This window comes from Coffea eugenioides, chromosome 9 (genome assembly GCF_003713205.1).
Source record: "Coffea eugenioides isolate CCC68of chromosome 9, Ceug_1.0, whole genome shotgun sequence".
NCBI classification, from domain to species: Eukaryota; Viridiplantae; Streptophyta; class Magnoliopsida; order Gentianales; family Rubiaceae; genus Coffea; species Coffea eugenioides.
The window spans coordinates 4,255,832-4,282,820 of NC_040043.1; the positions used below are offsets into that span (position 1 = coordinate 4,255,832).

The following is a 26,989-nucleotide window of genomic DNA, read 5'->3' on the forward strand; positions in this document are numbered from 1 at the left end:
ATTTTTGCTAAGTGAAAGTTAGTCTATTTAAAGTGATATGTACTTTCCAACAAAAAGGTATTTTGTTGGTATAGGTTTTAATAGAGGATAAATTAGTTATTTCATCAATTACTTTGATGGAGTTGATTTTTCATCATTCTTCTTAGTTAACCAAGGGTGTAAAAAAAAAAAAAATTGAGAGAGAGAGAGAGTACCAATGGTATAAAGTATCTAAAATACTTTAGTGTACAATTCAACTAGTATAATAATTTATGAGTTTTTGCTTTGAACCCTAATCATTGGATGATATGAGTGAAAAAACATGTACACGTTTAGGCATGTCAATGGGTAGAATTTGTATTAGATCCCTTTCACCCAAATTCAGATTCATTAAATTTAATTAGACCTAGACCCAGATTCAAATATGTCTGAATCTGAAAAGTATGTCCAAACCCAGACCCTCATAGATCTGGATATTCAATGAGTATCCGTTATATTTTTCTAAACATTCTAAAGTAAAAATATATTAAAAATATTTAGAGTTCAAAAATAACATAAATATCATCCAATTTTTATTTTCAAATAATAAAATTATTATTCAAAAAGTTAAATGAAATATTATAAACTCAAAAAAAAGAACTATTATCAATTAGTTCTATTTATTTTCAAAGTTTCAATTGTATCTACCTCCAATCTTTTATTATTTTGTCTTTACTTTTACTTTTTTTTTTTTTTGAAAAAGTTTGTACCGATGACAAGGACAACTATGATTAGCTTGAAAAAGAAAAGAATCATGAAATCTTACCGTATTTGATCTAATGATCATAGAATAATAGATTTTTTCTTTTTATAAATTTACTAATGTAACATGTCTATATACTTTTGTCGATTTTTATCTATATTTTCAAATTACCTTAGCACGTCTCTTTCTGTAATATCGTACACACTCTTAGTACCTTCCATAGGCAAGGATTTGTATAGCAGACGACCGAGGATATACAAGCAAGCACGTCCCTATCATAAGCATTGTTGCTGGGTAAGATTCGGCTACTCGAAGAACAGAAACATTTTGGCATAGCCCTTTTCCTCTTCCAATCACCAATACAATTATTGTTGAAGTATTAGATCAGCTCCCCAAAAACTTTTTTTTTTTAAAAAACGACAACACATGCACCATTCTACTCTAAGAAAAAGGGAGAAGCCCATTTAAACCAAACGGGTGCATTAAACTCTCTTAATTGCTGGGATACAAAGTCTAAACCCGCAACGTATAGCCTAGAGAGAGATTTTAAATCCCTTCTTGTGACCCGACTTGCCTTTGAAACAAAAAAGGGGAGAGAGAGAGAGAGAGAGAGTCTAACAAGGAAAATTAGAAAACAAGGTGTACTTTTGATCAGAATACACTGGTTGATATCCACAAGAACTATTAAGCAAGATCACTAAGATATAAATAAGCAATCATGGCACTACATCCTTGGCAAGAGTTCCAAAAAAGATAAAAGGTTGTTCTGTGATCTGTGTTGAATCATTCCTATACCCACAAATATGACAAGCGTCTACAGACCTTTCATCTCTGCAAATGCTACTGGCCTATCTAGGCAAACCAAAGATTGACAAGACCAGAAACATGAAAGATGTAAACAATTGGTCAGCGCCGAAACTGTTGTAACATTGTGAACCTGAATTTGTTAGAGAGTTACAACTTACGATGAAGAATACCTATTCAATCCACTAACAGTATCAATCAGTAAGTGTAGTTTAATGAGTAAGTGCAGAAGATTCCAAAACAGAGCCGCCTGTTGTCCTTGTGATATGGAAAAACCTCTCTTGTATAAACAAACGAAGGATTTGGTCAACAAGATACCTCAAAGATAAAATATTAAGAGCTCAAAGCAATGCTGATGCAGAAGAAAGCTACATCAACAAAACTTTCCAGATCTTTCTCATATACACGACCAAAGACCATACAGAGAGCCATGCGGAGATGTAGAGCAATACAACACCAGAAGCCACAAGTGTTCCTGCCCCTATCAGACTAAAGAGAAAGAGAGCCAGAGAAGAAGTGTGTCAGTAAACCACAGTTTTAAGGTCACTTCTCGATTATGTCCAACACTGCCCCCACAAAAAAAAAAAAAGGTCGAGCTACAGAAAGAGGACCAAACCTGCTATCTCTGGTGGCCAGCAATATGGTTAACGCTGTCATCTGAGTGGCTGTTTTCCACTTCCCCAAATTATTTACAGCTACAGCCTGGAAAATCAGTCACATTATGAGTTGCATTCAGAGAAGATGTAACTTGATTGGTCTACAATCACCAATGCAAACAAAAAAAATTACATGTAGTGGTATTTACCTCTGAGAGTTTGCCATCTTGAGAAGCAGCCCATTCCCTGACAGCAGACATGGTTATCTGAAGATAAATGAGAGAACCAGTTCATTAGACAAATCAATTACAAACCTTCCCAGAATGTTTACAGCAAGAAGATGATGAGAATGTAAAACAAGCAAAAGTTTTAAACTCAAAGAAACTACTGATCTCCATGGGTGAAGCCAAAATAACTTTATTATGCATTCTCAAGTCATGATCTTCCAAAATTCTAACAGATATCAACTCAAGTAAGCTGACATGTAACCAAAATAAAGGCAGTGGATATCTGCCAAATATATGATCCAACGAAGGTTGAAATTTTAGTTTGTACTTCAAGTGATTTAAAAGCCTAAAAAGTGGCAACCAAATGAAGCCTCGAATGCCAGAAATATGGATGAAGACAAGAACAAATATGTGAAACCAACAGAACACAATTAATACGGATCAAAACAGCCATGTTATGCAGCCCATCTAAACTCCATTACTGCGTGTAAAATCAAGTGCTTTACCTCTCTTCCAATTATGGCAATTGCAGGTACGGTTAGCAGCCATGAAGCTTGTCCAAATATGCCAGCTTCCAGGGGTTTTGAACACAGTAAAACCAAGGTGGCAGCAACCATAAGCTGAAAATATCAAGAAGAACTATGTAAAGAACCAAAGCCTATGGATCTGCAGTGGAAGTTCATTATGTTGTTCAAAGAAGTTTACTTTCCAAAAAAGCAAGAAAATACCTTATCAGCTACTGGATCCAAAAATGCACCAAATGCAGTACCTTGTTTCATCTGAAACAGCATACAGAAAACTTGAGTTGTCAGTTAGAAAAACAAGTTGAATCAAAAGGCCTCACGATTCATTGTTTGGGGTTTGGGAAGCAATACCTTTCTAGCAAGATACCCATCAAGCCAATCTGTAACTGCAGCAGCTATAAATATACCGGTTGCTGCATTCGGTCCCCACCAATTATCGGAGTAGAAGGCTGATACAGAACAGAGGGAATACTGTGAGTCTCCTCAAATATGCAACTATCCAAAGATGGTCCATAATAGTAATATAACATCAATGCGCTTCCTATCTTTTAGCAGCAATTAACATCAATGCACTTTCTATTTTGCCTCGGCACAACAGACATTATATCAAACAAGTTGGGTAGTTGCAAAACCATATTCAATATAAAATCAAAAAACCAAGTAGTTTTTCAAGCTGCAACCGAAGGAATCTGAATTTCATTCTGATTCGGGCACAATAAAATGAAATAGTGGCATTTGCATTCTGCGAATCTACTAGCATCATTCTAAACTTCATATTCTTTCGTGACCTTATCCTGGATTAAGAAAAGAGTAGGACTAGTAGTAGCATTAGAAACACAATTATAAAAGGATGAAACATGCAAAGTTGAAGCTGGCAAAGAGAATAATATGAATATGTCATAGCAATTTGCCAAAAAAACTCGTAAAACAGAACTAACATACTAACATATTTCCAACTTTTGGTAGCCATGAGAAAAAAGCTGCCGTGTAGGAGTGAAAGATAACGAGGAAAGGCATTAACTTTTCAACAACTACAAGTTCCGGATACTTGTTTTTCAATCAACATCCACCAGCAATTAAAAACATGCCAAATCTAATACACATTTACATCCACAAAAAGGGTATAAGCAGCTGACTTTTAAGACTCAAATTCATACATTAAAATAAATAGATTGTCGGGACAAAACCAAGAAACCATTTTTATTGATACAAATGGGTATTGGATCATAGGCAGGCAGAAAAGGGATTTCACAAAAACATACTGGCAACGAGAAGAGGGACGGCGGCGACGCGGCCGATGGTGAGGATGGTGGGCAATGTGAGTAATTTGGCAGAATTAGCCGACGGTGGCGGTGGTTTTTTCCCGTCGTCATCATGACCGTAAGGCGTGGGGCCCATGTGAGTGGCGAGACCACTGGGATCGTCGTTAAATTGAGTACTAAAGCCTTGCCGTTTTTCTTGAGAAGAGGAAGCCAAAGGGGTCGAAGAATGCAAAAATTTCTGACCACCAAATCCGTGTCGCTGTCCTAGTACTAGGTTGTTGTTTCTATTATTAGAACTAGAGTTTGAGGAAGGGAGGGGGATCTTAACATGCGCCGAGAGTGCGCACGGGCTTATCCTGCACCGCCGCCACCACCCCCCGGTCGTGGTGGTTGAAATAGGGTGCGTGAGCTGCCGCCCAGATGCGGCGGCGGCGGTGGTGGTGGTGGTGTTAAGGCTGCGGCGGACCCAATTATTATTGGTGGGTAATTTGTGGGAGCAGTAGAGGGAAGAGATTGTGGAGAGTTTAAGGATTCCCCCTGGCATGGTTGTTTATTCGGTTGGGTGGAGTAACGCGCACGGGAGGCTCACGTTAGCAAGGGGATGGAGTGATGGACAGGGCAGGGGTGGCCAAATGTAAGCTTAGGTTACTTTTGGCAGAGAAATACTGTGTCAGCTCGACAGTCCTGTGTCGTTCCTCCTCCTTGAAACTAGTTAAGGGTGTGTTTGTTTGGGCGTAAAATACTTTCTAGAAAATGTTTTTCTTCTGTGTATAATGAAATCAATCTAGTAATCAACCAAGAACAAGTTTTGTCTCCATATCACCGCTGTCGCCAACTCTGTTGTCAATTGCCGCTACCACCATTGCTGCTTTTATATTTCATCGCCGTCCTCTTTTGCACTTTTTCAAACACATAACCACAATGATGAACAGACCTTGTAACAATTTGTTTTTTGAGATTTAATAGCACATGAAATTGGGAAATTACCCTTTTATGAATTTGAATATAGTTTTCTATCCATAATCAGATCTATCCATATTTGTTAATTGGAGATTTTCGTTGAGTCAATTTATGATTGAATATGAGCTATTGCACGAGTGTGTGTTTATAATATATTTTCAAGGAGTTGGTTGGAGACTTTGGAAGAATTTAATTCCAATTTAAGCTTGTTTTTCTTGAATTCCGGGGGTTTGAGGTTAGAATTTTTATTTTATTTTCACATCAAGTTTATTGAAATATTGAAACTTTAAAGCTTAAGCCTTAAAAAAAAAAAAAAAAACTCTACAATTGACATTAGCAATTGGAGTGGGATGCTAATGTCAATTGTGCTAATGTCAATTGTAAGTCAGCGTTAGTTGACTGCCGACAGGATGTTTATGTTATGGAGTTTTGAGCTTGAGGAACATTTTGTGGTCTGGCCAAACATGAGGGGCTGATTTGTTATTTGGTCAAACCTCTGGGAAGATAAATATAATAAACCCTAGTATACAAAGAACAATTAAAAAAAATTAACAGGATTGGAATTTGGATGCCTATTTTTGGTAGGAGGAAATTGGATGTGTACTACTTTTGTGATAAAGATTTGTATTCTATAAAAGATTAAATAAATTTAATACAAGCTAAAAATAATACAAGAAGATTTGATGAATCATAGATTGTCTATCAAATTTACTTGCTCAAATCAGAAAAGGAAAAAAGAAGAAAAAGGGTTACAAATTCAAATCTTTCATTTATGTTGGATTGATTCATATTAGTAATAAGCCAAAGTGACAGAGTATAGAGGATTGAATCTGGCTAACTAGTGATACGTGGCATTGGGCATAGTATGTATAGTGAGCAGTAGGGGTGACGTTGAATCAAGTAATTCGACTCGAGTTTGCAGACTACTCAATCAATAGTTCGACTCGAACTTGTTTTGATCGTGTTCGAATTCCAATTTTTTGTACTTGAAGACTCGATAAACATAATCGAACTTTTTTTATAATATATATATTTAAAAATTTTTATTTTTATTATTGTCAAATGTCAATAACATTCTTTATTCAAAATTATATGTAAAATATTAATTTTTGTTACGTGAGTTTGATTATATTCGAATAGACTCAGTTATACTTGATTATACTCGAATATGATCGATTGAACTTGATTTGACCCGATTATATTTAATTAAATTTGATATCGAGTTCGAGTTCAAGTAAGGTAAATTAAAATTGAGTTCGAGTTCGAGTTCGATTTCTAAAAGTTCAATGGATTTGATCTCAACCTCGAGTTCAATTATTTTATCTCGACTCAACTTGAATGCACCTGTAGTAACTAGCATGGTGTGTAATTGCTTATTTAACGAACTAGATTAGTCCAATAAATTGCAGTCGCCAATTGCTCGCAAAAGTATCTAATTTTTTTATTATCTGTTTTCTTAATGGGAAAAAAAATCTCAATACATTTTCAATTTCTTCGTCAAGAAAAGGTCGTCTAAAATGTGAGACCTATCAAGCAATGATGTAGAGCAAACATGGGCCCCAAAAAAAGGTGATGGATTTTTTCTGTTTGGTAATAAAGGTGATGGATTTTACTCTTTTTCTTTTTGGCATGACTGAAATAATAGGTCCATTCATATCCCCTGTGCATGTCTGGAGCTTCTGTAGTCAAGTACAGGGCGTGTAAATTTTCTATATGCCCGTTACGAAGAAAAGTTAAATGGTCATGTTTGTCCACCTAGTTTAAGATTTGAGAAAATGACAACTAGCCATTATTTATTTAAGAAAAAGAAAAAGTCGAAAATTTTGGGATCATTATCTCAATCTTTAGGATATTTTGAGTTTACTTGGGTGTGTAGTGCTTATCCGTCGAATGATTTGGGCTACTTATTATGTGGTTTATGTACTTAAAACGCTTTATAAAAAGTTTACTCAATATTAGGGGTGGATTATGATTGTCTGTGCAAAATTGAGGGGTGACAAATTAATTTTTTAAACTACCCAAATAAAGGTCGAAACTCGAAAGGCATGTTGCAGCATCAATGATTATGCCGGGACCAAATCGTTTATAATCACACAGTAAAAGTCCCTTTAAATTGACCTTTCCGACATGTGGGTTTCCGTTTTAAATAAAGAAGAAGAAGAGAATTTACGGAGAAAGCGGCGGTTATCTGACAAGTCTTCCAGCCGGGGAAATGGGGCAGGGACAGTCATCAGAATGACCGTTTCTGAGCAATTAACGGTCATGATTTGGTCAAAAATTTTTGTGCGATCCAGATAACAAATTATGCATCGATTTTTACATCGTATGTGGGATCCGCAAAATTTTATACTAAAGTTACACGTTGTGCAAATAAAATTACACCGTGTGTAACCAAAGTTACGCGTCGTTAAAAATGGTCAAAACCGTTGGAAACAGTTGACGTGCCCCTTGTCCTCCAGCCGGACCTTTCTGCGCTCTTGCATGCGTTTCTAGTTATCTACCATAGCAGTTTATTTGAAATAATTATTACAAATTTTTTAAGTTGTAATATACGTGAAATAAAAATATATACTAAAAAAGTATATTTATAATATAAATAAACAATTTTTTATATAAATAATAACTATCCAAACACAATGGACTAAAGGGGCTCGAGATGAGTTATTCTTTTATTAGTGTGCCCCTAAAATGTTAACAATTCTAAAGTAGTAGTATTTTTGGAACACACGCAAAGTAAGTATGATTAAATGCACATCACATAATCTTTATTAAAAAAATTTTATGTGTGTAAAAAAATCATTACATTAGTAATGTAGAAAAAATTAGTTCAAGATGTGTATTTACTCGAGTTGTTGACTTGTTATGTATTATGGGGCATTTGAATTGTGATGTGAGGCCGCATCTAAGGGGACATTAACACAAATATATTGACAGTGGAGGAGGCGAGACCCTCGGATAAGCAGGATCAATCTTCGATGGCACATGAAATAATGTAATTGCACAGTTAATTAAAACCAAAGGATATTTTTGTTAAACATGCAATTTTTTCCCAAGTTTAGTATGTTTTGAAGTTCATATTGTTCTTAAATTTAGAAGTGAAAGAAAATTTGGTGTGTTTGGATTGCAATTTTAAAAAAAAAAAAAAAAATATTGCTACGTTTCCGTGGATACGTTTTTCAATTATCTTTTTACTTCAAATATATCAGATCATTACAGTAATTTTTCTACAAAAAAATATTCAGAAAAATGCAATCTAAACAAATATTCTTCAAAGAACTTCCATAATTAAAGCACAATTCTCTCTATTAATTGTCTCTGCCCATGATTGACAACAAACCGAAAAAGCTCAACATAGTCAATAGTGATGTTTGGTCCACCACTAAATCACATACCTCACAGCAATAATCATTAAAGCACAATTATAATATCTTATAGTTAGAATCAATCATGTTTACCATCAATCTTTATACTTTACCTTTCATTTTCTGCCGTCGCAAATTCCTGGTGCAGTTTGAAAGTCTTGCTTTGGAGCTTCTCTTCCCCTATGTCCTTTTGAACTCGATCGATGTACACTGCTGAGCATTGTTGGGGCAATCGTCCTTTGGATCTGATAAGTGCCATAATGTCACTTAGAATTATTGTTTTGTCCTAACAATTAACAAGCGGTTTGCACATTAATAGTCGACCACCATTATTCGTCGTGTACGATAAATAATAGTCTTGCTAGGGAAAATTATAGGAGTGTGAAAAGTAAAATCCAAATCAAGCCCACAAACTAGCTCCGTTGAAAATTTATTACTCATCAAAATTTCATTTTTTTAAAATTTTTTTTAATGTACGTGAGAGATTTCGGATTCGAATACACTCTCGAACCTAACCATCGTAGCTTCCCATTACCTACATAGATTGATTCATCTTTACCCAATTTATTGTAGTGTAGTACAGTGCAAAAACATTAGGATTAAAGAATAACAAAGAGTTTGGACTCTAGTATTAGTGTATCCATGGTAGTGCCACGTCTACTAACACCAACTAGCTTTTCTTCGTATCTGAAATCACTGAAAAGCATGCTTAAAAAATTACAAAATACCCCTTTATAAGTACGTACTTTTCCATTTTATCCCCTCATAATTTAATGATTCAATACAGCTCCTAAATTTGTCAATTTGTTCCTAGACTTGTCAATTTGTTGCAACCCATACATTATTATGTCTCACGTGATGTAATACATTATTAGGTCACGTGAGACGTAATAATGTATAGGTTGCAACAAATTGATAGGTTTGGCCTTAATGACATCAACGTTTTGTTAAAAGACATACGATGTCAAATGTAATATAATAAAAAGGCAATTCCGTACCCTTGATGATTTACAAATAAACGAGTCTTGTCGTGCATATTATTTAACCGAAATCTGCAATTTCTTTGTGCTTTTCTGTAAAATATGCACGAAACATGACAAAATCACATTTAATTTAAGTATACTTGTGGATTGCATTACACAAAAAAAGCTTTTTCAAAAGTTGAGGGGACAAATTAATTCAATTGAACAATTAAGAGAACGAAATGGAAAAACATCAGACTGTGTTAAAGAGGACAATGCGTTATTAATCGAATCAGCAACTGACTGGCAGAATAAAATCCCAAGATTAATTGATGCTCATAAAAATAAAAATTTAAAAATGTTTGACTGGCCAGCCAGCCAACCATGCTGTATAATTAATTACCATTTCTTTCAGCATATTCTTAAGGGACGCAAATGGTGTTGTCGACACTGCCGAGTGGTACAGAAAAACCCAAAGAATGAGTCCTAAAAAAATATGTAAAATGAAGATATAATCGATATTCCTTAATAATGAGTTGGCTACATGACCAATATTGATTGGTTTTCGACATTGTCGCATTAATGATAGTAGCTCATTTCTTTCCATCCATGTGGTTTTAAAGGAGAAAAGAATTAAATCCCAATAAATGTTAGGAATAAAATATATCTGGAGCATTGAAATGAAGCAGCTTCCTTTTGTTTTTTTTTTTTTTTACACTTATTGTCCTAGATTAATCCATCCGGGCCCTCCCTGCCTTTGCTTCCTCTTCCAATCTCCACATCCCTCCTGGCCTCCTCTTTTTCTAATCTCATGCAAGTAGTAATATTCCAGCCTACTTTGCCCAACAATTCTTGCCTGCCTTTGCATTTGCCTCGCCGGACGCAATCGCTCTGCTCGTAGTCCGTGCTAAGTAACTTGCCACTTACTGAATAAATACTAATTGTATACACTCGGTGCCGACGCCCCTAATTTTAAGTCTCTTTAACAAAATGTCACACCACAAGTGCGTTGCATAAACATACAATTAACTCATCAGCCGATAAGTATGGATTATTTTTTCACAAAAGTTCGTGTAGTTCGAATCTCGTTATTAATATACACAATCAATTTAGTTAGTAAGGACGGACCATTTCTTTATAAAAAAGTTGCGTAGTTCGAATATCTCGTTATTGATATATACAGTCAATTTAGTTAGTAAGGAATGACAATTTCTTTATAAAAGGTTGTGTGGTTCAAATTTCGCTATCGATGATGTGAGGAATGTATTGATGACCAATTCGTGAAAATTTTTATAAGCAACGAGGACATGTTCTGACCTATAACACTAATCGAAACCAAATCCATTTAAACTCTTTACTTAAAAAAAAACAAAAACTTTATGTAAACGTTAATCTCGCCGATCCCATGTGACCGGTCCCCCACCACGCCCCATACGCCCTCTCTCCCCCATGGACCCATTAATCAACAAGGAAAAAGGATCAAATCCACGTCAAACCAATTCAGTACTACCAATTCAGTACAATTCCTGCTGCTGCTATAGCTGCACTAGCAGCCATGAGCCACCCTACCCATCCTCCGCCTAATCACTCTTCCCTCTTCGGTTATATTTCTCAATAGGTACTAGAAGTAGTATATATGGTTCTATAAATAGTTACTACCATCGAATTCTGTCTTCTTCTTCTTTTTTTAAATTGTTTTTTGGTTGATTAAAAGTATAGATTTTTAGATCAAGAAAAGAAGACCAAGTTCAATTCCAGTTCAAACCCCTGGGAGATTCCATTTCGCATTCCTCGCCGGCTTTTTCTTCTTCTCCTGCTTTTCCGAGAATGAAGGCCAAATCAGCATCTGCAGCAGCAGCAGCAGCAGTCTTGAGTCCTCCTGTCATTTCTTTCGATCACAAGAGGTACTGCTCTAACTACTGTTTGTTTTCTCAGTCCTATCCCATCCCTCGTCTCTCCACGTGTCTATCCCATAATCCCACGTTCCACATTTTTCTGTTTCTTGATTTTCTTCTTTTCATTTTGTAGATTCTCATGCCGGATTTTTACTATTCTTTCTTGATTCTTCTATAACTTGCCACGTGGATTATCTTGGTACCGTTTGATGAATCACCATGAGGAAATTTTCTTGATTTTCATTGGCAGTGTTAGATATTCTGATGGGCCCTTTCTAGTCCTGATTAGATTACGACAATTGTAAATCTTTTTTATTTTTTTTATTCACTTAATTCAAATTTGGGGTCTTTTTCTGATTTGACGGCAATGGGATTTTGCAATTCAACTTGAAGAAACTAGAGCGATTGACAATTTGATTATCACTACCATTCTGATGATGTTGTTATTCCTGATTTGTTTGCTTAAGTTGAATATAATTGAGATTTTCTTCCTTTTTTTTCTTTGTTTTTAGAAGCTTCCAAATCTTGATTTCAGTAAAATCTAAACGAAGAAACGTATTTTTATCCTAAATCTCTTATGAATTTGATTAATTACTAGTGTTCTCGTTGAGCGCCTGTTAAAGGGAAGACTGGTTTGTGATATAGTTAAAATTCAGAATGTGGTAACGGCAACGCCAAGAGCAATATGGATTCTAGGAAAATGGAAATACACAGTGGAAAATGTTGTTATCTGATATAAGCCGGCAATGTTTTGAGGCTGATGGAAGGTAGCAATGCACCTTTATTTCTAGTCTTTATGGAAAAGTGCAACGGTTTTTTCCTGTTATGGTTTCTGTATGTCGCTTCATTGGATTTGATCTTCATGTACTACTATGTTGTGTGGTAGGACCAAAATTTTTGAGCTGTTCAAGTTATTTGGTGTCTAACTAGCTTGGAATTTACTTTGATTGCCTTGTTGTGTTGGACCAATTAATGAAGATCTTTCTTGATCAGGGATGCTTATGGATTTGCTGTGAGACCGCAGCACTTGCAGAGATACCGTGAATATGCAAATATATACAAGGTGGTTAATCTTATCTCTAGTGGTTTTTAGTAATACAGAATCATGTATTTGATTCAGGGAATTTGTAATGGTATAAAATGCAAAAAGATTTGTGTAACACTTAATCTGATTCACACTATGCAAAATGCCTACTTAGGACAAAGCTAGATTAGTTTATATGAAACTTCAACAATGTGCCTCAGCCAAAAGATTTAAGCTTTGATTCTGGCTTATAGTCTCTCTTGTTGTTTGTAATCCCTATAGGAAGAAGAGGAGGAAAGGTCTGAGAGATGGAAAGATTTTTTGCTACGTCAAGCAGAGTCTGCTCGATTGCCTATAAATGGGTTATCTCCACATAATGATGGTATCACGTATCATGCTGGAACCAGAAATGAGGATGCTGATATTGTTGTCGGGAATGAAAAAGAAGAAGAGAATATAGGTGGTGAGAAGCCTGATTCTGGAACTTTGACTACAAATGAAGGGGAAGAGGGGCAACCAACAGTGAAGACAAAAGCCCATGGGGTCCAGATATGGACGGAAGTTAGACTATTGCTACATCCAATTGAGGATGCAATGAGCTTTCGTGTTAAGAAGACAGCTGGATATGTGAAGAAAGAGCAAGGTGTTGGAACTGGAAAGCATCTTCCTCCTATTGAAGAGGCTCGACCTGCAAAAGGAGCATCTGAAGAGGACTCTGAAGAAGAATTTTATGACTTGGAGAGATCAGAATCAACTGATAACATAAGTGCCTTAGGAGCGGGTGCCACTGGTGATTTAGCTTCTCCAGAATCTTTGATTCCTTGGAAAGAAGAATTAGAGATTCTTGTGCAAGGTGGTGTGCCAATGGCTTTGAGGGGAGAGGTAGACATACCAGTCTTTGATCCTTCTTTGAACTCATTCAATTCAATCTTCTTCCTATATGCTCAGTTTGTTCTTTTAATTATAGCTTTGGCAAGCCTTTGTTGGTGTCAAGACGCGTCGTGTGGAGAAATACTATCAAGATTTGCTAGCATCAAACGTTAAATCTGCTAATAACACAGATAACGGACATGTGGAATCAGAGGACAGTAAAAAGGAGTCAACTGCAGACTGTATTGCTATATCTGAGAAATGGAAAGGGCAGATTGAGAAGGTCTTTGGTTTACCCTTCTATTGTGATTATAGATAGCTTCTTGTTACTAATTTGATGCCATTCTGAGTTTTCTATTATTGTTTAAACTGTATAGGATTTGCCTCGGACATTCCCAGGCCATCCTGCTCTGGATGAAGATGGAAGAAATGCTTTGAGACGATTACTTACTGCTTATGCTCGGCATAATCCTTCTGTTGGGTACTGTCAGGTACTTGTCTGCAAAGAGTTTCTTTTTTTTTTTTCTTATGATTTAGCATGGGGAATGTGGCGGTGACAAGCTGAATTTAATTGTCTTGGGTAGTTGTTCTCACATTATTATTTTGTTTCTTCATATGTTTTTATACCTTAATGCATCAAGACAATATTGTTGATATACGCTGGTTTCTTTATATGATTTTTGCTCTTCTTTTGTGTTCCATAAAGTTGATCTCTAGTTATATTCGCTCGTGCCTGTGACCTTAAGCTAAATGACACTTGACATCTTCCAAATGCCACTGATTTATTGCTATTTACTTTGCAGGCAATGAATTTCTTTGCAGGTCTGCTGCTGTTACTGATGCCTGAAGAAAATGCATTTTGGTGAGTTTGGAACTTGCTCATGGTGTTCATTACTGGAACCTTTTGTTTGGGTGATAGTTATATGATTTTTCAAATTATTTTGTTGTAAATTTTGGTTGTCTGTTTGGTGTCATTATGCACCAAATGCATTGCTGTTAGCATGGGATTTTCTTAAGTGCTAGCTTTTTCAGGGCTTTGTTGGGGATTCTTGATGACTATTTTGATGGCTATTATTCAGAAGAAATGATAGAGTCCCAGGTAATGAGCTTTGGGTTTTGGTTGCTTTGTCAATTGGTTGGCCTTGGCCATATTGATTTGTAAGATTGTGGATGTCTAGTTCCTTTTGGATGAATCATGTATTTGAATTCTTGAACTAAATAATGTGGATATGCGAAGAAGTTTCAAAAGTTGATTAAGATATATTTTCTTTTTTTGAATTATGTTTCAGGTTGACCAACTTGTTCTTGAGGAGTTGGTGCGCGAGAAATTTCCAAAACTGGGTTTGTCTCTTGTTGTCATACTGTCTTCTTGTTTTTTTTCTGTAGACAATGCCTCTACTTGGTGCTTTAATCCCATTAATCTTTGATTAGACAACCTTGCTGTTATTCTTTGGTTTCATTCTACCTCTTTGTATGTTGCAGTAAACCATCTGGATTATCTAGGAGTTCAAGTGGCATGGGTTACTGGACCATGGTTCCTTTCAATATTCATGAATATGCTTCCATGGGAAAGTGGTCAGGTTCTTTGCTTCATTGTGCTATATCTTTGTAGGTCTTTATATGTTGAGGTTGTAGGAATGTGCTTATCTGCTATTCTCATGCCATCCAGTTATGAAACGTCTCTTCTCATTTTGCTTATCTCACTGGAAGTGCAGTGTCATATGAGAGCTTGAGCCTGATAAGTTTGCTTTTTTCCCAGTTCTTAGGGTCTGGGATGTGCTTCTCTTTGAAGGAAACCGTGTGATGCTATTTCGGACAGCCCTTGCTTTAATGGAACTATATGGTAATGTCATAAAGTGTTTGGGGTCACTCTACATACCTCGAATGTGTATATTGATGTGACCTTTTCGTAGTTCTTTGATGTGCTTAACCATTTTTACTTGAAATAAGGACTCTACTATTACATGAATGAAACTTATTTTGCTCAGTTTTGTTTAGGACCTGCCCTTGTCACAACTAAGGATGCTGGTGATGCAGTAACTCTGTTGCAGTCACTGGCTGGCTCCACATTTGATAGCAGCCAACTGGTTTTGACAGCATGCATGGGTTACCAGAATGTTAATGAATCCAGACTACAGGAACTGAGAAATAAGCATCGGCCAGCAGTAAAGGCTGCTATTGAAGAAAGATCAAAAGGACTTCGGGCCTGGAAGGATTCCAAGGGCTTGGCGTCCAAGCTATATAGTTTTAAGCGGGATCCTGGATCTATAATTGCTGGGGCGAATAGAGCAGATCAAGGGGTTAATAAACAGATAAATGGTGATGTATCCCCCATACATGCTGCATCTGCTACCATGGATCAGTTGTATACGGGCCTGACAGATGATATGGAGATTGATTCTGTTCCAGATCTCAAAGAACAGGTACCTTCTTCCCTTTCCTGACCTCTTGTCCTTATTATTGCTATGGATAAATATGAATACTAGGTAAATATCATTCTTGTGTAACATGGCAAGGTATTCTTGTAGAACTTTTGATACAGATTGATATATATGATTAAGGAGAGTTATATTATTGCTTAATCATAAATCCCTTCCTTTTCCATACTTGAAGTTCCAATGCTTGGTGCATCCCTTAAATGCACTTGTGTACCACTGAATAGCTATGAGATTTTAGAAAACCTTCGCCAATGATAATGATTTTGCCTCCTAAGGAGGACTCGCAGCTTAGAAGTATGTCTATTAGCTGATAATGACTGGAGGTTGAACTCAAACTGGTAATCAGTGGAATACAGGAGAGATGGATTGTTATATACTTTTGGAAAGTTGATATGGCACCACGCTATGCATATTGTGCAATTAATATATTCTTCCCTTGTACGAGTAAAATTTGTTTCACTTTGTTTTGATTGTCTTATTCATCAAAAAGAGTATATTTTTTGTTCTTCCCTTGGTGACATATAGAGCATGTGCAGGTAGTGTGGCTGAAGGTTGAATTATGTAAGTTGTTGGAGGAAAAACGGTCTGCTGAACTCAGGTAGATGTCAGTGTTATGTGCCGTGCAGTTTCTTGCCTCCTGAATTCTGACTGATTTGCTGTTCAATTTTCTTGGATCTTAATTTTGGGTCCTTCTGTTGGAAACATGGGCATTACTTTCACTCAGTTTGAAACAAAATACATGCAGGACCCACAAATCCAAAGGAGCCCAAATATTGGCTTTATCTTCTAAAGATTGTCTTCTTAATGGTGCCTGTATAGTTATTTTTTTTCACATCAATTTTTCCTTTCTAGCCAAATATTTTTGTGCACATGATGTCGAGTATAGGTCTTGCTTTATGTATCAGACATTTAAAAAACGATTGAGAACATTCCTTCACCTTGTAATGTATCTTAGTTCAAGTTAGCTTTTCTCTGATACTTCTAAACTATACATGCCTTTTTTTGTGATACTCCATAACTATACATAACAGCAACTTATAAGTCTTTTGGTATTTGTATGTTTTGATGTTCTGTGCTTTCCTGATGAAATATTTTGCTTGTTATAACTGCCTTCAAAATGCATATACGGCTGCTTCACAGAATTTTTACTTCTTGTACTGAATATCAAATTTTTTTTCTTTTCTTCTCTTGGTTTTACAGATCTGAGGAGTTGGAAACAGCACTAATGGAGATGGTCAAGCAAGATAACCGGAGGCAATTGAGTGCACGAGTACGTGAATAATTTTTCCCACCATGATTTTTTTCCTTTATTATTATCTCATTGATTTATCTTGCTGATTCTCCACTTATTTTGCTCTTTCTGTACGGTGCTTTTTTATGTCTCTGATGAAATTGCCTTTTCCTCCTGGTATCAAATAAAGCAATTACTATAAATTTTGACTGCTAGATAATTCAGGTCTTATTTGATTTTACCGAATATTGGTCATTAATTGAAAAAGGGATTTTTTTTTTTTTCCGATCACCGCTATGTACATCACTTGTTGCGGGGTCCACTGCAAGAGGGCTATTCAATATTTTTTGTATTCTTATTGTATTTTGGCTTTTCAAAATTGAGCTTTTTGCCTGGGCTTCTTTCCTGATTTGCTGTTTAGTTGTTCTCTGATGTGAGTATAATCTTATTGCATGGGATCTACAGAATGAATTTCATATGCAAGTTTTTCTAATAAAAATTTTTGGCTTAGTGTGTCAAGTTCAAGAGTTGCTTCTTTTTCTTTTTTATTCTTCCCCCCCCCCCCCCTTTTCTTCAGGATTTTGGTTCCTTTTTTCTCGCTGGTGATATCAATGATGTTTTCTTTTCAAAATTTGTCTAAAATCTGCTTAATTTCAATGAGGGTTTTGTGGTGCAAATCTAATCACTCTCTTTTGAGATACTGATTTTCTGAATTCAAGGTAAATCATGTGTCTTCTCTTTAGGTTGAGCAATTAGAGCGAGAACTTGCAGAACTTCGGCAGGCTTTTGCTGATAAGCAAGAACAAGAAACTGCCATGCTTCAGGTACTATGTTTACTACTAGTAGATGATTCATGACATTGTAGCTGATTTTACCCCTCAGTCTCCTCAGTGTTTCATATAGTGACTTGGTCATGACCTGTTATCTAGGTTTTGATGAAAGTAGAGCAGGAGCAGAAGGTAACTGAAGATGCTCGTAGGTTTGCTGAACAAGATGCAAATGCTCAGAGATATGCTGCTCAAGTGCTTCAGGTTTACTAGGATATTATGTCTTTCTTGAGGCATCTCATTCTTTTGTTCATATTGCTATTAAACTTTTTCTTCGTCAATTATTCTTTTGTTTGTTGGAACTAGCAAAATATGTCAGTGTTGTGTTTGTGCATCTGTAACAAATTGACAGTAAAGGGAAAACCAGTTTACATTCAATCTAGTGGAGCATTAGTGATAGCATTTATACCGTGCTTATTCATTACAAAGTTTTAATATGGACTTGTGCTATCAGCTTGCCAGCCCATTCATTGTTTCTTTTTAACAGAGGACCTATAAGCAATTTATCTCAACTATTGCATTGATTTTGTTATCGTGTGGTTACCTTATTGAAAAGAGCCCACTGTTTGTTTGCTTTGAGGTGGATTCCTATCCTTTAAAGTTCTCCTCACAATACTGTTCCAAGCTTTTGAAAAGTCAGCCAGTACTTGAGTAATTGTTGAACTTGAAAGGGAATTAAGTCTGGCTCTGATTTATGGCTGAAAGTTGGTTAGAAGTTGAACCTTTATCCTCTGCATTTGTCTCTTTGATGTCCATGATATTGATTAGAATTTTTGCGCCTAATTTGCAAACTGTAATTATGCCGGTGCTTCAGAAAAATACACCAGCTGGAAATGTCAGTCATTAAGTTATATCGTCTTTCTAACGGCAGGAAAAATATGAAGAAGCTATTGCTTCCCTGGCTGATATGGAAAAAAGGGTAATTATGGCAGAGTCCATGTTGGAGGCTACATTGCAGTACCAATCTGGACAAAATAAAGCACAACCTTCTCCAAGGTGCCTATTGTCTCTTTCACTATCTACTTTCAAGTGTTTAATGACATTGACATTATGCTGTTTGATTATTTTTTTCTTCTTCTGCAATACTGAATTCCTTTATTTTTTGGATGTGCTACCGCTGGCATGAGCAGAATTTGGTTTTGTGGTTTGCATTTGTTAGTGTCAGTCATAGTTAACTCAACTGCACTTCATAGGTCTGTACAGCAAGATTCTTCTCAAGTTCGAAACAGTCAAGATTCTTCCCAAGACATCCCGATGAGAAAGATTAGTTTGCTATCAAGACCATTTGGACTTGGTTGGCGTGATAGGATTAAGGTCAGTTTAGACTTCTCCAATTTTGAAGAATTATAATGTACAAATTTATTATCAAAAGAGTTTCATTAAGGATCACTGTAGGGAGCTGAAAGAAAGATGGTTTAATGCAATAATAAGCTCAAATGTAGATTGTGCCACTTATTGCTTATATATGCCCTACATTTGCTGTGAATCATATAGGGAAAGCCATCTAATGTTGAGGAATCCAATGATGATAAATTGGTAGACGCGAAAGTGGAACAAACTCCAAGTACCCCACAGAAAGAGACTAACAGCCATCAGTTGGAGGACAATAATGTACAATAGCTTCTGAAGATGAAAAAAAGGCTTGGGAAACTGCAACTCTTGTTAGAAACAGGAACTGCTCTCCAGCTTGAATGTCACTTTTGAAACGAGTAAATGTGGTTTCTTTGTCTGCATCTTATTTTTTCACCCCCTCCATCCCTTAGAAGGTGAAGAAAGAAGGTATAAGAAAGTATAGTACCATTTATTGGTTTGTTTATTATAGAAAAACAATATTAATAGCATAGACAAATTTAGAAAAGATGAAAAAGGGGATCTTTTAGCTATCCTCCGGCTGTAAAATAATGCTTCCTGTAATATTATTGTTATATTTTTTTCTTCTCCCCCTCAGCTACTCAAATGTATAATGTTTTAGATGCACAGAGAGAGAGAGAGAGTAGTGATATCAATTCTTTTGAAGAAAGTTTTAAGAGTGATTTGCTCAATGTTCTAGCCTCATTTCCATAGAAAAATGTCACTGAGGCGTCCGGTAGTAAGAAATTTGTTGATGCTGTTGTATTGAACATGTGATGAAGAGTAGAGGGAAATCATCAATGCAGTAGTTTTTTTACTGCGGAAGATTATGAGTTCAGTACTATTATTAGGCGAATTAGGGATTGATTTTTTTTTTTTTTCTTTCAAGTCATCAATCAGTCAAGTTGATGGTTGTATCATGACCGTCCCAGTCAATTTCTTTCGAGACTAAAGCGTGGGGTACTAGTTTGTTGCTAAATGAATCACACTTGGCTGAAATTTCTCCTTTAGGTGGGTGGGAGCACGGATGAATTCTCCTCATTTTGAAAGGGTAAATTAGGCATTGTCTTTTTAACGTAATCTCAGTTAATGAATGACTCCGGTCCCTGTAGGATCCAGAAAGAACCTTTATACGAGCATATTTTCAATTTCTGGTATTTGAAACATCAAATGTAGCAATCAGAATTTCCATAATTACAAACATTTGTTAATACACATGATTCATCATCTAAATATGTATATGCATATATGTTCATATAAAAGAGAAAGTAAAGAAAACAAAACAAACAAAAACAAAAAGAAAATTAGAAAGAAACAACCATACCATGCATGTAGTAGCTGTAGTTCAAATTAATCATCACATTTCAGAAGAAAAACAGTTCCTACAAATTGCTCGAGTTTCTTTACATATTTATACATAAGAATATCGCTAGAACAACTTTCTTGTTCCTCTGTATGATGGCATAAAGGTTACCAAATCCAGCTACTCAAAGCCGTGGCAAAATACTTCTACACAAGCAGATAGTGGCACAGCGGACAGGGAAAGTAAAGTATCAAATTAAAGATACCTATAACTAATTAAACTTAAAAAAGAGAGAAAGGAAAGGGGTTTCCTGGCAAGGCAACTATGGTGTGGTTCAAAAAATCCTGGTTCTTTCGCTTCCTTTCCAGGAAGAAATATAGTATACTGTAACAGCTTCATCAAACCTTTTGCATAGAGTGGCGAGAAAATCTGTTAAAGATGCATCACCATTCAGACGTACAAAAATTGCCAGCTGCAGCTAACCATCCTTGGATTGATACTGGTGGAAGAGGGATCAGAATATTCAATTAGGTCGTCAACTTAGATTGTGCTCTCAACCGCTGCAATCATCTTGTTCTTGGTGTGGATGCGCCTGAGCGCGGCCTTTGGACTGGCTGAGTCTCAGGATCATATCTCTGAGAAGCAAGATAACTTAAGGCTGTGACTACATCTGCCATAAGAGGGCGCATGTTTGGCTGCTCCTGAACACACATTGCAGCAACAGCGAGAGCTTGATACAAGCCTCTTGATGGGTATTGACCTTGAAGCAATGGATCAGCCATCTGAGAGAACTTCCTTCGGTCTTTGAACAAGGGACGTGCCTGCACAGTTGAATCGGACAACATACGAAATCAACAAAAGATGCTCCTCCAGAGTTTATTCAACTTGTTTTTCTTGATGCCATTCCTATCAATCTTTGAGTACCATTTAACAACCACATTACATTGGTGTTCAAATATGTTGAAATGACAAAACAAGCAGCAACTACATTGTTCAGACAAATGACCATTGTACAGAAAAAAATTGTATGAACAAAAAATCTGCGTTATGCCACCCAAACCATAATTGCAAGATTATTGAGATTTAGTCAAGTGATGTAGCTACTAAATCAAGTTGCCTATCTTCAATAAAGGTGTGCAGTTTTGCTTCCAAAGTCTTTCTGCTGCAAGGTGTAACATAACCATCTACTTCAGTCCCTTTCAGTTGGTATCCATTAAGAGATCAGTATAAAGATATTTTTTTTAATGCTCGAGTTAGATTAGAAAGCATACAAGTTTAGTTATTCTCCAGAACACAGGAGTACTTGCATGAAGATGCAGATGCTTCCTTAGATTCAGGTACAATCTCAAAATACCAACAAAGATTCCTTACTAGAAGGTGCTAAAGCATGATTTCCTATGATCCAGGTATCAGAACAGCAATTGATTTCCAGGAAAATATGATATAGCAGAAATCAGTAACAAACATCCAAAGTTTAATAGAACTGGACAGTCAAAACTATTTATAATGATTGGAACAATTGGTCATTACTTCAGCAGCGAATCTTCATGACCTTGAACAAGTTTACTTAGCAAAGCTCTCCCTTTTAGTTAGAAAGGCTATACGCTTCCCACAGTAAAATGCATGCTAAATTTTTAGAATCATATGCAGAGATAATTATGTGAAAAGTTCAAGCCAGTACTATTCCAGTCATGGAACGGGCCAAAGTTCTAGCTAACAAATCAAAAGAATTAGTCAAGTGGCAGCTGAACTCCTGTTATTATATTGAAAGGTACAAGTAACTAAACAGCAAAATATTGACCCCCTCAAAAAAAACCCCAATGGTAGGATAAACCTCTTACCCATGCAACAAGATTGTGCTCCCCAGCACCTCTTGAATTGTCAATTGCTTTTCTGCCTGTTATGATTTCCAGAAGAACAACTCCAAAACTGTAAACATCCGATTTCAGTGTAAGCTGTCCAGTCATTGCATACTCTGGTGCACAATATCCATAGGTTCCCATTACTCTAGTTGATACATGTGTCTTATCCCCAACTGGACCTAATTTGGCTAACCCAAAATCTGATAACTTGGGATAGTATCCTTCATCAAGCAGAATGTTTGAGCATTTTAAATCACGATAGATAACAGGAGGGCTTGCTTTGTCATGCAAATACTCCAAGCCTTTTGCAGCACCGGCAGCTATTTTCATTCTTGTATTCCAGTCAAGTGGATCTTTATCAGGTGGAAGGTCTGAAAAACACAAGTCAATATATTCCTTTGTCATTAGATGTTACAAGAGGGATCTAGCAAGAGAGTTTCAGATCACATATTCATCGGGAAAAGTGGCAGTTCCATGTGCATCATTGCAGATACCCGAACATTAAGAACTTGGATTACTTCTCTTCGCTGACAGGTTGACCCAGCCCAAAAAAAAAAATCCTTAAAGAGTTATCCACAAAGAGATGATGTTAAATTTGAAGACGCTAATATAACTGTTATTTTAATTCTAGAAAAAAAAAGGATAGAGCACTACAGTCATGTTTTTAGTGGCTCAAAGCCTTCCATGCGTGCAAATGAAGGTCGAGATCAACCAGACCAAGTGTCCGGGAAAACAGATTGGATTCATCAGATTTCAGATCTACAGGCATTGTCCACACCCCTAACTGAAGGTAGGATTCAATCTTAGGATGCAGTAACAAATTATAAGCATTTCTAATTTAGAGGGTACTAATTGTGGAATCATCATCTTCTTCAACATATCAATAAGAAAATATGATATATCTTAAACTCTCTTCACAAATCCCTTGTACATTTGGATATCCAAAAGAAAATACAGGTCTATGATGCAACACGGCAGTGCCTGTAGCCAAGCATGAATCTATTTAGTAATTTGAACATTTGAGTCTAATACAACACATACCATGGAGATGGTCCTCCAGTGATCCTAATGGCATGTATTCATAAACCAAAAGTCTCTGATCCCCATCAGCACAGTACCCGATTAAGTTCACCAAGTTCGGGTGGTGAAGCAAGCTCAGCATTAGTACTTCAACAAGGAATTCCCTGTTTCCTTGCAAGCCATTGCGATCAAGTTGCTTTATAGCCACAACCTACTCAATGGACAAAGTTGTATTATCTCACGATATTTCATTAAAGTTCTGAATGATGTACAAAGATACACGAGTACAAAATCTAACAATCGGAAAAGGCATAATGGTGGAAAAACATGCATGAACAAATATTTACCAACATACAACTGACAAATAAGATGCTAGATGTATAATATATAAAGATAAGCATATAGTTGGCTAGTTGACCTATTGTCACTGGCATCCAACAGATCTCAGATAAGTGTTGTATTGACGTATTTCTGTGAGTTTCAAAGGAGAAGTATAATCACATCATAACCTGAAGACTGGTTTCACACATCTGAAAGGTAATTCAGCAATACAATATCAAAACCTGGTAGTATTTTGCTCACTAACTGAGTGTTACTGATTGACTTGTTATCGAAATGAACCTAAACCCAACATTTCAGGTCTCAAAATGATGACAATTTATGTTTTCAACTTGTCTTTCTTTGCCAATTCTTGGGTTGTATAGGGTAAATGGGATATGAAAAGACATATATGCTCATGTGTGCTGCTCAAATGCTTTTCACATATCTTGACAAGAAAAGAAAAGATAACTGGCCTTCAAAGGAAGAAAAGAAACAAAACAGACACACAAGTATAGAATACACCTAAGAAAACAACTGTAGCTGGATAGTACTCATTATGGTGAGGAATAATGAGACTAGAGCATCATTTCAAAGTTGTGTAATGTTTCAGACAGCAAAAGTTAAACAAACCTGATTAGTACCCTCTAATCGACCTTTGTACACTTTACCAAAGCCTCCTTCCCCTAACAGACAATCGGCCCTAAAATTCTTTGTAGCAGCTGCCAATTCACGAAATGTGAATGTATGCGCAGCAATATGTCCAGATCCTCCATCTTTAGAAGCTTCACTTTTGACACTGAATGAAGGATTTACCTTCAGCTTCTCTGAAATTAATATGGACCAACAAATTTTTAGCTTCAAAATTATGTGATGCGAGCTTCTAACATGGTAGTTAAAGAGAAGTAACACTGCAGCAAAAAGATCAAATTTTGAAAAGACGAACAGAAATCGATGGAATGTATGAAAGGTAGGAAGCTCAAACACCACTACTTGCACAAATATCATGTTAGACTTCTATGAGCCAACACTATCTTGCAACAGTTGCACCAGTCATAGTCTTAGAATGAGTAAGCCATCTAAACTAAGATGAAAAATATGCCAAAAAATTCTTTCCACTAACAATATCCCAACATGCAAAACTATTACCAAAGCATTAGTTCCCAGCTGCATTCACCGACAACAGCGATCATGAATTGTTACCACAATCGCCCAAAGCATTTAAAACAGGTGGACTCCAAAGAAAAAAGAGAACTAAAGTCAAAAAACCAATCAATCTCCATTATATTATATCACACTCTAACCTTGTTGCCTACAACATATGGAACCGCTACTATCCATCAGAAAACAAAGATAACTTGATGTCCCGCTGAAGACAACATGACAAAAGCTTAAGTGTCAAGACTTCAATGACTTTATTATAAAACAACAAAAGTTCATTTAACTGCTTTTTGAAGGAGTCATACAATGAAAAGAGTCCAAAATTTACAAAATAACATCAATAACATAAATCTGATCCAGAACACGAGGATTTCCAGATATGGAAATTAGCACTATCACTTGCATTACTTGGACTGCGCGAAGTTCCTTTAAAGAAAGGAAATGTGATAATATCAGACAAAACTGGAATGACATTTAATTACCAGGCCCCAGCTACTATCATCCTCGAAAGTGTAATTTAAACTAAAATGAACTTTCAAGCCAACTAATTCAAACACATACACAGATAGGGGAATGATTTTAAAACCCAATAAGAAAAAAAACAATCTTTTGAGGCAAAACCAGGAAATAGTGAAGAAGCCCATTTCGCAGTACACAACATAGCACTGTACAACTAATATTTTGGTTTATATTACACACCAACGCCAATGATTATCAAAATCCAGTAGCAAGAAACAAATTCCAACCAAAAGTTACACAGATCAATTAAATGTCTCAGCATAAAGCAGCAATATAAACGCCATAAGACCCTTCTCGTCTATCCATACCGTAAACCCCACCGTGTCTCACCAAAAAAAATGGAAAAAATCCTGTTTCCCCAAAAAAATGGAAAAAAAAAGAATAATGTCCCCAAAAAATGGAAAATAGGGAGAAAAGTGCCAGAGGCGGTGACAATTAGGATAGCAAGATTGGTTTTTTATAGTGAAAATAGTATATTGGGAATAAAGGGTGAATGCTTACTACATTTTCTTGGATAAGTATGTATTGATGATGGGATAAACATGCATTTCCTTGGATAAGTACCTATTGATGATGGGATCTGATCATCAGACTTGTGGGATTTCTGGGACTTAATTTTCTTCTTTGATTTTCCTGTGCAGAGGAAGCATAGGAAGCATCCCATGGCTTTCTCCTTAACCTATTTCTTCTTCCTATGTAATTCTCTTCTATTTTGCACCTTAAACTGATAGTAGTGACACTTTGAAAAGAAACAAAGGGAGGGGCCAACAAGGGGAGACCAAACACGATTTCGGACAGCTGAGAGAGAATGTAAGAAGAGGAAAATAAAGAAGGTAAGAAGAGGAGTATAAAATACAAATTTAGATTGAAAAAAAAAGGAAACTACACTAAAACAATGGGTAATTTCAAAAACTTTCCCTTAGATTTTTAACATTAATATCACTTAGCACCCTTGAGTTTAAAAAATTATTTTTCTCCCCTATTTTCCAACTTCCGTAACATTTCTTAAACCAACTCAAATTATATTATGATTAAAATACATATAGAGAAAAGTAGTTCATTCTAAAGTTGGCCCTGTGATTACTTGTTGTAATAACAAATCAATTTAAAATTTCTTAACATTTGAAAACTTGAGGAATGTTTTCTTTAATGAAAAATTATAATTTTGGGGTTGAGAGTTCCTTTAACAAATTTTATATATAATCTGGAGATAAATTTTAAAATTGACAAATTATGAATAATTAAAAAAATATAAAAACTATTCGACATTGTGTAAAGATGAAGAAATTACTATTTTTCATCATCTAAATATTTCAAATAAGTTTTATAAGTAATTTTAAACATTTTTCTTTTTTCTAATTTTCATGCTATTAAACATTCTAAACTATTTATTAAATTTGGTCAAAATATTTTACATAAAAATAAAGATTTTTCTCATTTGGTAATTTGAGGCCACACAATAAGCATCCATACTATATATAAAGGGAAATAAGAGAGTTTGATGTAAACATTTTATTGTCACTTTATACACATTTTTGACCCCTCTACCAAGATACAAAATATCCATACAATAAACCCCACCCTGTTTCCCCAAAAAAATTGGAAAAAAAATAAAAATGTCCCTTGAAAAATGGAAAGATAGGGAGAAAAGTGGTGGAGAGGGTGACAATTAGGATAGCAAGATTGGTTTTTTATGCTGAATATGACATATTGAGAATAAAGGGTGCATGTTTACTGCATTTCCTTGGATAAG

The 26,989-nt window shown here is 35.9% G+C and overlaps 3 protein-coding genes across 3 annotated transcripts; 1 reads left to right on the plus strand and 2 right to left on the minus strand.

Moving 5' to 3' along the window:
* Positions 1-1,405: 1,405 nt before the first annotated feature.
* On the minus strand, positions 1,406-4,886 carry LOC113783156 (CDP-diacylglycerol--glycerol-3-phosphate 3-phosphatidyltransferase 2-like). Its single transcript, XM_027329222.1, has 7 exons — positions 4,135-4,886; positions 3,224-3,321; positions 3,077-3,127; positions 2,855-2,968; positions 2,331-2,387; positions 2,142-2,227; positions 1,406-2,014 (listed from the first exon to the last, which is right to left on the minus strand). The coding sequence occupies exons 1-7, from the start codon at positions 4,676-4,678 to the stop codon at positions 1,894-1,896; spliced, it is 1,071 nt and encodes a 356-aa protein (XP_027185023.1). The 5' UTR covers positions 4,679-4,886; the 3' UTR covers positions 1,406-1,893.
* A 6,046-nt stretch (positions 4,887-10,932) lies between these two features.
* LOC113783288 (TBC1 domain family member 9B-like) lies at positions 10,933-19,730 on the plus strand. Its single transcript, XM_027329380.1, has 19 exons — positions 10,933-11,036; positions 11,138-11,322; positions 12,307-12,376; positions 12,620-13,219; positions 13,305-13,490; positions 13,585-13,698; positions 14,011-14,069; positions 14,240-14,306; positions 14,497-14,548; positions 14,690-14,782; positions 14,967-15,050; positions 15,206-15,630; positions 16,182-16,243; positions 16,846-16,915; positions 17,620-17,700; positions 17,806-17,907; positions 18,575-18,699; positions 18,897-19,017; positions 19,198-19,730. The coding sequence occupies exons 2-19, from the start codon at positions 11,246-11,248 to the stop codon at positions 19,321-19,323; spliced, it is 2,514 nt and encodes an 837-aa protein (XP_027185181.1). The 5' UTR covers positions 10,933-11,036; positions 11,138-11,245; the 3' UTR covers positions 19,324-19,730.
* A 662-nt stretch (positions 19,731-20,392) lies between these two features.
* On the minus strand, positions 20,393-26,024 carry LOC113783324 (probable serine/threonine-protein kinase PBL7). Its single transcript, XM_027329422.1, has 5 exons — positions 25,801-26,024; positions 24,190-24,383; positions 23,260-23,449; positions 22,198-22,589; positions 20,393-21,177 (listed from the first exon to the last, which is right to left on the minus strand). Exons 1-5 carry the CDS (start codon positions 25,898-25,900, stop codon positions 20,923-20,925), a joined length of 1,131 nt encoding a protein of 376 aa, XP_027185223.1. The 5' UTR covers positions 25,901-26,024; the 3' UTR covers positions 20,393-20,922.
* Positions 26,025-26,989: the final 965 nt, after the last annotated feature.